This window comes from Belonocnema kinseyi, chromosome 3 (assembly GCF_010883055.1).
Source record: "Belonocnema kinseyi isolate 2016_QV_RU_SX_M_011 chromosome 3, B_treatae_v1, whole genome shotgun sequence".
Taxonomy (NCBI): Eukaryota; Metazoa; Arthropoda; class Insecta; order Hymenoptera; family Cynipidae; genus Belonocnema; species Belonocnema kinseyi.
In genome coordinates, this window is record NC_046659.1 from 2622031 (window position 1) to 2633066 (window position 11036).

Sequence of the window (11036 nt, forward strand, 5' to 3'; positions counted from 1 at the left end):
AAGAAAATTCTACCTTCTCACTCCTTACGTATTGTGCCTTCGAGAAGTCCATGGTCAGAAAAATAATTCGGATTTTACAAGAATTTCGTTTTGATGGTTCTATTTCGCTATCTTTTTCACCCGAGTCGAAGAGCCAGAGTGACTTTCTACCACGCTACGTTTAACCCATCGGATGGTGTGTCCACTCCTCTTCCGCCGCGCCGACCAATGACTACGCCGCTTTTCCGCGCCAAGTTCTTATGCGGGGAACACAAATCAGCGGGAATTCCATTCCAATATGGCTACCGGAAATCAGGAGGCTTACATGCTTGGGCCAACATGGAATTCATTGTGAATCGGCCTCAGTGTGTTAATGTGAGACTACACAGTTTAGGATGTCCTCTTTCCTCTGCTGGTAACCAACTCAGTGTCTCGGGTTGATAGAAGCAGACGACAACACCTTTGGAGTTCTCCTATCTCCTTCGGTAACATATTCAATGTCTCTGTGTGATAGGAAGAGGCGACATGAGCTTCGAAGTTCTCTTTTCTCTCTCTTGGTCTTGTCGTGGGTGACTCGTAGAAATATTTCGGTATCCTAGGCTTCTCCATGGTGCGTGGTGTACTTGTAGTGAAAAGTTGACAGCTGACCCTCTCGTGGCCGGGAGTATACATAAACAAATATGATCGGAGAGAATAAGTGACTACTTTAAGATAAAACAAAAATTTTGGATACCAATAAGATTGCTCCCTGCGGAATTGCGGACTCTAGCTCTTCAACAGCTACTCATAAATAAAATAAAAGAAGGGACTCGGATAATTTGTTGTGTAACTACTCCGGTGCCGGTAAGGGTAAGTTTTAGTGACAGGTGATAAACACCTCGTCACAACATACCAAAGGAGCAACGAGGGAAAGTGGACAATAAAGCTGAGGAATTAATATTCTTCGGATACTCAGAAACTTGTAAAGGATTTCGATTTCTGAATACAAGTACAAGTAAGATCACAATCAGTCGAGATGTATTTTTCAAGGATGCACCGGTGTCAGGAAATGATGATACAACGAAAAATATCAGTAAAGGTAAATGTGTTACTCAAGTAATCATTTAAGCATCATCTATAGCGTCTGAATAATCGAAGGCAGCAGAGCAAAGAGATCAGGACGTCGAAGGAATTTTTTATCAAGAAAACGAATTCAAGAATACATTGAGTTCTAATGAAAATTTATCAATCGAATAAAGTGAAGTAGTGGTAAAACGCCCACAAATTCAAGCTAGAAATTCTGCAAAGAGTAATTTGGGAATGCCCCCTCTAGGTTTATTGCAGATAAAGCTACAGAAACAGATAGAGAACCGACCAATTTTCATGAAGCAATGATGTCATCGATCAGTTCTGAATGGAAAGCAGCAGCGGAAGAGGAAATGGAGTCGTTCAAGAAAACCGGAACATGGAATTTAATTAAAGCACCAGCAAATTCAGGGCAATTGGTTGCAAATAGGTTTTTAAATTATAAACAAATGCCGAAAGGATTGTAACCAGACACAAGGCACGATTGGTTGCTCAAGACTTCTCACAGAAGAATGGAGTCGACTACGACGAAGTCTTTGCTCCTCCTGTGAGAGCAACTACATTCCGGACATTTCTTTCTTTCGTAGGTAAAGAAAAATATAAAGGGTCGCATTATGGCGTTAAAACTGCATTTTTGAATGGAGAGTTAAAGGAAACCGTTTTAATGAAAAAACCAGAAAGTTTTGAAGTTGAAAGTAAAGACCATATAGTGTGCAAGATAAATAAAGCAATTTACGGTTTAAAGTAGACCGAAAAAGATTGGAACAAAAAATTAAATGCAGTTTTACAGAAACTTAGATTTACTCAAGGTGAAGCCGATCCTTGCTTGCAACTCAAATAAACTCGAAAAGATAAAATCTATTTAATTAGTTATGTCGACGATTTGATTATTGCTAGCAAAGATGAAGGTAAAATTATACAAACCGGAAAGAGCTTAGGAAAAAGTTTTCAGTTAACCAACTTAGGAAAACTAACATAATATCTTGGAATTCAAATCTATCAGGATAAAGATGGCATTTTCAGCATAAACCAGGGAAAGTACATAGAAAAAGTGCTAAATTCAACTTGTTTGCAGGACGCAAAACCATCAAAAGTTCTATTAGATGCTGGATACGGGAAGGCAAAAGAAGATGAAGATCTTATGAGAGATACCAACTCTTATCTGAAGCTTATTGGGAAACTATTGTACACCGTGATCAACACGAGGCCAGACATTGCAGCAAGTGTCGTAAGCTTAAGCTAGCACAGCGAGGAAGCGACTGAGACAGATAGGAACAAAGCGAAGAGAATTGCAACATATTTAAAGGGAGAGCAGGAATTGAAGCTCGAACTTGGAGGCGTAGATTTTATAGATAAAGAATCACTACTTGAATATGCGAATGCAGATTAGGCTCAAAATCGAGAAGATAGAAAATCAAATAGTGGTTTTTAATTCAAGGTACATGGAACAACAAGAAGCTGGATTTGCAAGAAGCAAGACTGTGTGGCATTATCTTCGACAGAGGCGGAGTACGTCGCGCTTGCAGAAGCGGCACCAGAAGGAACCTGAATTTGACAACTTTTAGAAGATTTTCAACAAGGGAAACAAAGTGCAACGAAAAGATTTGAGGCTAATCAAGGTTGTTTGAAGTTACTAGAAAACAGAAAGTTGAGTAATAGAACCAAACATATATCTATTAAGTTTCATTATGTTAGAGATTTAAAAGAGCAAGGAAAAGTGTTTTTTGAATATTGCTCAACAGAATTTATGTTAGCAGACATGTTAGGCTTTAATAATCTCAATTTATCAATTTTTGAAAAACAGTGGGGTTAATATGGGGTTCGTCGGTTTTTAAAGGTTATTAAGGGTTCATCGTCGAGGAAGGGTGTTGGGAGGACAACGGTGAATATTTTTATATTAGAATTAGAATATAGTTTTCAAGAAATAAGAAATATAGAAGTCATTTAGGTATAAAGGAACGCAAAGGGTCTTGCGGGAGCTTTTTCAAGCAGGTCAAAAATTCAGTCTCTAGGTCTGATCATTGACTTGTAAGCTTCAGCTCACTTAAAGTAAATTATTTCGGAATAATCCTTTTCTTTTATATAGTTGTTTTTATTTTATATAGTCAACTTTATATAGTTTATATAGTTGTTGTTCTTTTATATAGTTGACAACTTTTTTAAAGTTGTCTGCACGGGACAAGTGACTGATTTCGCACGCAAAACTGTAAAGGATATTAGGTTTTTCTTATTTTTTCCAGTGTAAATCTATATAATATGAGAAAGACCTTCAATTTCTCTAAAATTACCCAAGAGAGGGGAAATAGAAAGCACACTAAAGAATTTCTGTGTATAAATTAAATCTCTACAAGTCGTTGCACTTAAGAATATAATATTGAGGTGTATATTTTCGCGTATACTGGCATCAATAAAATAACGTGCAAATTATCCTTTGGGTTTTCCTTATTTTCTGTATCTACGGGAAAACTGAAAAGTGTAGGAGAAATTCTGAGGTCAGATTCAGATTTAGCGACTCAAAATCCATGAGGGTAGTCTAGTCACTTGTCTCGTGCATACAAATTTTTTTGTGGGCCTGTGATAATTAGACATGTGCCCCGAATTTTTTGGTCTCTTGTAAGAACTATGAGCGTTTGCAAATCACATTAGTCAAGGGTGCCGAGCTCTACCAGTTCGCGCGCATATACTTCCATCATGCTCCATTGGTCCAGTGGTAAAAGGCCTGTCTGGCGATCGTGTTGCCGTGGGTTCAAATCCTTTTGTCAAATTTTTTTTTCGTATCGTAAAAATGTCAAATAATAATTTTTAATGGTTCCCCGGAGATTAAATTATTTGTTTAGAAAATATTACTGGGATATAAATATTATGCAGACACTTTCCAAACAATTTATTTGTATAATCCTGATTTATTTTTCTTTACATATCTGCGGGTGATAAACGTCATAGATTATCACGTAACTGAGTGATGCACTATTTACTGAAGCGATGGAAGAGATGAGAATCAGCCAAAGATTAGGCAGTTTTCAATTGAAAAATAAAAACAAAAAATGTGAATACAGTTTTAAAATGTATTGCTGGATAACTTTATGGATTACAAATTTTAAAAGGAAAGTCAATATTTCCCAGTTTTGTAATTTTTGAATAATTATCAATGTGGAAAATTCTATAATATCCAGAATAGTTGTTGGTCGACTTGATAAGCTTGTAATTTTTAAATAAATTTGCAGAGGGCGAAATTTAGAAATTTCATAGTTTTAGAATTTTACTGCTGGATAACTTGATAAATTAAATTTTTTTAATCCAGTTATAATTTCAAACTGGGTAAATTTACACATTTTTTTTCCAATTGAAAAATCCCTAATCTTTGAATGATTCTCATTTCTTCCGACGCTGCAGGGAATAATGTATTACCCAGCTACGTGATAATCTATGAAGATTATCACTCGCAAATATGTAGAGAAAAATAAATTACGATTATACAAATAAATGATTTGAAAAGTGTCTGCATGATAATTATTTCCCAGTAATATTTTTGACAAAAAGTAACTTAATAGTCGGGAAAGCACTAAAAATTATTATTTGACATGTTTACAATTAAAAGAAAAAAGTTTACAACAAATTTGAACCCACGGCAGCTTGGTCACCAGCGAGGCTCTCTTCCTCACAGTTGCAGGAAGATATACCTGTGATTCTGTTTATAGTTTATAGTTATAGTTGCACTTAGTAGTTTTGAAAAAGCAACAAATTCGAAGAGTTTTGTTTTTAGTCGTGTGCTTGTTTGGATGCAAGAGTGTAACGATTATAATAGTCACCCCAATACTTCAGTTTAATCGTCTTGGGGAATAAATCACGGAGAGGCAGTAATGTTTCATTATACTATTAGTGAACTGATAGCACTGGATAATGAGCTACTTTCAGTGGTTGAAAAAGAGGATTCAGAAGATTAATGTCTAGAACAGCACCCCAATATAAAATACCATGTTGGAAATATTTTTCTACCAAAATTCTAGCAGACATATTCAAAACAATCAATGAAACTGTAAAACTAGTCTTATCGGAAGTCTTTAACATCAGATATTTGGAGATGCAGCGGAACACACTACAGTTTTACTAGTTTAATTCTGCATTGTTTGGACGATCATTTCGAAAGGCGAAGTGTTGCAATAAACGTAGATGTGTTTCCTGGTAATCATAGAGGAGACGCAATAGCAGATAACTTAACAGATCTGTTGACATCTTGGGGATTTGAAAAAACTTGGATACATTTGTTAATGCAAGATAACGGTGGGAATATGGCCAAAAGATGCTTCTTGGAATTGGAGATTTGTCTTGATTTGTTTTCTGAAGCTGAAGACGATGATTAGAAAATGTTGATGTGCATAGAATAGGAGATCCTGAAGGAAACGGAAAATCTTTTGCAGCCAGTTCAAGAAGTCACAAACTCTTTGAGTTATAATGAATCCTGTATATTTTAAGTAATTCCAACCATAAGAAAGTTAAATTTTTATCTGTTGAAGCAGAAAGTAAGTTCGGCGTTGGCCACCTTTAAAGCAGCTTTAAAATTTAATTTGAAAAAGCGATTTGAAGGGCAACATGAACTTTACAATGTCAACATTCTTAGATCCACGTTTCAAAACGGTATTTTTTTCACGAACTGCTTCGGCAAGATTAAGGAATGCATGGAAATAACTGCAACAAAAGATGGTAAGGAAGCAAACTATAACATCATTACAATTCCGATGCCTTTAAAGAGATTATTGCCAGTTCACATACGAAATCTTTACAAATCAGATCTTAGAAGCAGAGATTGACTTGTATCTCAAGCAAGAGCTATTAAAAAAATCATCTCCGCCGGTATGGTGGGACAAAATGAAATAAATGTTCCCAAATTTAAGCAAACTTTTGCACCGTTTCCTCTCCACGTCCTCAAGCAACATATACAGCAAAAGGCTCTTTTCCGAATCAGAAAAAATTTCGTACAATAGACGGAAGAATCTACTGCCAATAAATTAAAAATAACTAACCTTCCTGTATCATAATTTGCCACTAATAAACTTATAATACTAGGTGAGTTAAAAGTAGGAAATTAAAATCGGCAAATTCATTTTAAGCTGTAGACCAGGCTGTGCAGTAGGGTGGATCGAAAATACAAAATTATGGAATTCCAAGTCGATACAGTGCAAAATAGTATTTTTTTGGGTGCAGCTTCAATTTTTTCACATTCTTGAAAATCTTTGAAGTCTTCCTAATTTTTTTTGGGAATTAAATCAATCCTTTTCGAAGAGATTATTCCTATTGAAGTAACACCTCTTTTCAGAGCAAATTCTTAGAGTGGCAATTATTTTTTAATTTTCCAGGATCTATACCAATATGTATTATATGTTTTTTTTATTGTTCATCTTAAATCTAATAGATCTGTCGTTCAATTTGGAAATACGTCAGAAAATTTGAAGAAGTTTTTGAAATTTATGATTGTAGATAAATCAACATTTACTTATTTTAAAAGAACGAGACTAGTGGAAAACGGTAGTTGTTTTGAGAAAAAATCGTTAAATTAAAAAAAAAAGACGTAATATTGTCCATTTCCAGCGGATTTCGAGAGATTTAACAAATGTAAATATTGTGCTGGAACTTTAGTAAATGTTCCAGAGTGTTTACTGACGCGTCCATATGCTTCATTTGACATTTAATACAAAAGTTTTATCAATTTAAATAGCATAATGTTCACATTCGTATAATTTTTTTCATGGACATATTATAATATTGATCAAAATAAGCCACATTGTTCGTTTTGTAAATTCTCAATAATGAAATTTGATTTTTCAAAAATTTTCAATTCTTAGTTTTTTTCACTTCTCAGAAAAAAGGGAATCGCCGCTTGATTTTCATCATAAGTTACAACTTTTCCATTGTAATTTATTTTTTAAATGAGCCCAATAAAATTTCGAAAATGTTGAATATCAGAGGAGAAATAAGTAATTAGAAAACTTAAATTTACACATTTTTGAAACTTCTCCTTATAAAAGTACTAATTACAAATTTACACCTGCAATTAGTACCATTCTGAGTTCTTTAATGGCATGTCACACTTACAGTTTCCCCGGCCTTTTTTCCACAAAAATCAAATTTTTTTTAAACTGAATGCGGAGATGTTATAAAATAATCATAACGGACGTCCCGGGACTCTTTTTTGAGGAATAATAACAAAAACAAATTATTGTGCTAAATAAAAATTGTATGCATATGCATTATTTTGAGGTTACGTCGTTTTTCATCTCTGCCTTTCCGATAATCTGGAAATTATTTGTGGAATAAACTTTTTTTATTGACTGCAAACATGGTTAGTTCCGGGAGATTAGTTACTATGTTTATTTGTAAGTCCAAATTTTTCGGCCAAAAATATTGTGTAGTTTGGAAGTAAGGCACGGGTGAATTGTAACACATATAACCTCGAAATGTACACACACGTTGTTAGCAATATTAAAAATTTGTTGATAAAAAAACGCAAAAAAGTGTATTGGGACGTCCGATAGCATGTTCGCTATCATTTCACAGATTTTGAAGGAAAATTTTTCTTATCCTAGGAAAAAAGCCGGGGGAATCTAACACTAAAAAAATCGATACTGTTTCCTAAGCACTATGCAAATTAATCACATTTTGCTAAATTAAAACTTTTTTGAATTAACCCACAAAAAAAAGTGTGTGGGGACGTCCATTAGCATGTTCGCTGTCATTTCCTAAATTTTTAAAACAAAATATTTATTATTCTAGAAAAAAAGCCGGGGGAACCTAAAACTGGTAAAATCGACAATTTTTTAAGTATCACATGTCCTTAAAGTAAATTGTACACATATTGTAAATATTACTTTCACCAGTATAAACATATTATACAAAAAAAATGATAGAAAATGTGGACATTTTAGAATACTTATATTTCTACTTTGTAGAAAACTAGGAAAATCGGCAGAAAGTTAAAGAAAAAAACGCAGGTAAATTTAAGGGAAGATTAAAGGAATTTTGTATTACTTTATAAAGAAACAAATTAACAAACGTTATCTTTCTGAATTGAAAATGTTTAGATCATTGAAGTTCTGTGTTTTTGGTATAAATGTGAGAGTAAACAAGGTTTATTATGCAATTAATAATAGTTGTCAATTTGTAAAGTGTTTAAGCAAAGGGCCATGAAAAATACATTTATACACGATTAAGTGAAGAAAATTTAAACGCATTCGTCGAAATATAGCGAAACTATTTGTTTGTTAATGCATATTATTAAAATAATCAATACAGACACTTATTCGTTCGAAATTAGCCTAACTCTAAATTTGTTATTAAAAATTGTTTAAGTAATGAATGATTCTTAGGAATTTGCATAGCATCATAGAAAAAAGTCGTTGAAATTACATTCTTAGTTGATTTCGTGAGAAAATGTATCCTATTCGTTGATAAATAGTCAAACTCTACATTTGATTATGAAAATTGTTTAAATAATTAATAACTCTTTTTAATTTGAAACATAGTAAAACAGTCACCGGGAAACAATTCATAGTTTATTTTGTGAATTTTTATTTCCATAAAAAAATTGAGTGTATTCATTGAAAAATACTCAAACTCTGATTTTGTTAAAAAAATGGTTTTAAAAATTGAAAAATAGCATTTATTTTCAATAAATACTAACTAAAGTTTTATTTCTCACATTTTATACCAAAATTCTGCATTTCAATAAGCAAAACATTCCTAATCCCGAATGTAACTCTTGTTCACTAAGTTTTATATAACGTAATAAATAATTTTTTTAGTTAATCTTATCGGCTTCAAATTATGTATTTCTAGATAGTTTCAAAACAGATAAAAAATTTTATTTGATAAATTTAAAAATCTTTAAAAACTGGTTTTTCTAAACAGTTTAAAAAATGGTCAAATTTGGTGTGAGATAGAAAATTAACCAAATTTATTATAAAAAATCCAAACCCACAAATCTTTCCGAAATTTCATGAGCGTTAATTTAAAAAAAAAAGTTACTCCAAATTGGCAAATTTTTAAACATTTCGAACTATAAATTAACTGTATACCGAATTAATTCTACTTTACGAACGTATGAACGTTCTTCATTTAAAGCCATAAGTGTATCATGAGTCACACTTCCATAAAGCTCTTATGAAAAACAACCTCTCATTTTCAAATAACCTTTAATTTAACATAGGAATATTACGGTCAAAACTCAGTATGTAATTCATTTATTTGAAAAACATACTTGACTCAACATACAACATGAATACTAGACAGTTAAGAAGTATTTAAAAGCAAAAGCTTACAGAAATGAAAAAATGTGGAATTTTTGTCCCAAAAATACTTTAGATTTCATGGCGTCTATTTTTTTCTGCAAAAAATCTGCTTTTGCTAATGCCAAATTCAGTTCATTTTAGAGATGGTTTCCCATACGCTTTCGAAAGTAGATCCTGCTCGAAATCGATATTGTCGTAACTTTTTTTTAACAAATCCATAAATGTTTTGCTTTCTTATCTTCGTAATAACTCTACAGATAAGTCTCTTAAAATGCAGGTACAAAGAAGGCGAGAAAAGTAATGATCCGCTAACTGATGCCTTAGTGGAACTATTGCAGCAGCCGAGAGAATTGCCAGTACCAATCACTGTTCCGTACCTTAATCCACTAGTTCTGAGGAAAGAACTGGAAAATGTTTTAAGTCAAGAGGGTGACTCGTGTCTCACTAAATATAAATTCATTCAAGAGCACCCCATTGTATATTGGAACTTGATATGGTACTTTGAGAGAATAAATCTTACCAGTCACCTGCCTGAACTGTGGTTAAGTAGTGAAGAGAAAAAAGAATTGCAATCTGGTTCGGGTTTGGTTGGCGTAAGAACTATGTGGGATAATGAACGTCTTCATATAAACCGTTTACCCATGTATATTCAGTGGAAGCTAAATACGGATAGAACGTAAGAATATACCTTCAATATTTTACTAGAAATAATGTAATGGGAGAAATATAATTTTTCATTATTTTCATTTCCATAGGTTAATGCAAACGGTTATAACAAATGTTCGACATAACGACTTAGCGGAGCCCATAAGACGAGTTGCTTTAGAAAGAAGCAGATTTCCCTCAGAAGATCAAGCAGCTTTTTCTATATATAGAGATATTCTTTTTTTGGCTTTTACTGTTCTTGGTAGGGGTAACATAGATCAAGGTAAGAAAAAGTTTTTTTTTCTTTGTATTATAAATCAGATATTTATCCGAGTGCCCTTGAAGAATATTGTGAAATATATTTTCTAGTGTTTAAAAAAAGATTGAAACTTAAGCAGAATTAAGGTTTACAAGAAGGTTGAGCGTAATGGTTCACGGCGAGACGATAATTCTTCGTTCCTCTACTGTTCTCTCTCGGGTTGGATAATTTATCGATACAAAAATGGTTGTTTAAAATATTTAAATAACACGTGGGCGTTATAACAAAAAACTTCAAATCATTTTGCATGTTAAATGCGGAGGATTAATAAAAAATATATTGAAGGATTTTACAATTTGCACAAAACAATGCTTTCAGTTTTGAAATTTAAGTATGGAATTAAGAATTCTTAGTCTAGAATTGATAAAGTTATGAAGGTTATGTCATTTGAATTCTTCAATCTACTTACACATAATATATAACAAAATGCAACTTCAATTATGAAGACTAAAATAAGTAAGATTGCCGTGGAAATTATATTTCTGTAACATCTCGAGTAAAAATATATCGTCTTAAGTTGGACTTTGTCCTTCTGGCGGACAGGGGCGAGACTTAAAATTCGTAGATGTAAGTTTTGAGTTTGTCTTAAGCCCAATGCCAAAATAGGTGTTCACCGAATCCCGAATATTCTCCTTTCGCCGCGCACCGAATCCCCACATTTTCGTCGAATGCAGAGCATATCCAAGCACCGGTATCCAGCAATGCGTATATTGCCAAATACCAAATATTAATAACTAAAACTTCAA

At 33.1% G+C, this 11036-nt stretch overlaps 1 protein-coding gene across 13 annotated transcripts in view; it reads left to right on the top strand.

Annotated features, from left to right (window-relative positions):
• LOC117168793 (DENN domain-containing protein Crag) overlaps nucleotides 1–11036 on the top strand; it is a 205549-nt gene that overhangs the window by 142989 nt on the left and 51524 nt on the right. For 12 of the 13 annotated variants that reach the window (XR_004466553.1, XR_004466552.1, XR_004466555.1 and 9 more), the window contains 2 exons: nucleotides 9604–10002; nucleotides 10082–10254. Coding sequence is in view for 8 of the 13 variants with exons in the window: in XM_033354603.1 (XP_033210494.1) it covers nucleotides 9604–10002; nucleotides 10082–10254 (572 nt within the window). In the remaining 5 variants the exon portion in view is untranslated. Of the gene's footprint in view, nucleotides 1–9603; nucleotides 10003–10081; nucleotides 10255–11036 lie in introns of those variants that run through there. The other variant, XM_033354607.1, reaches the window with a different exon arrangement.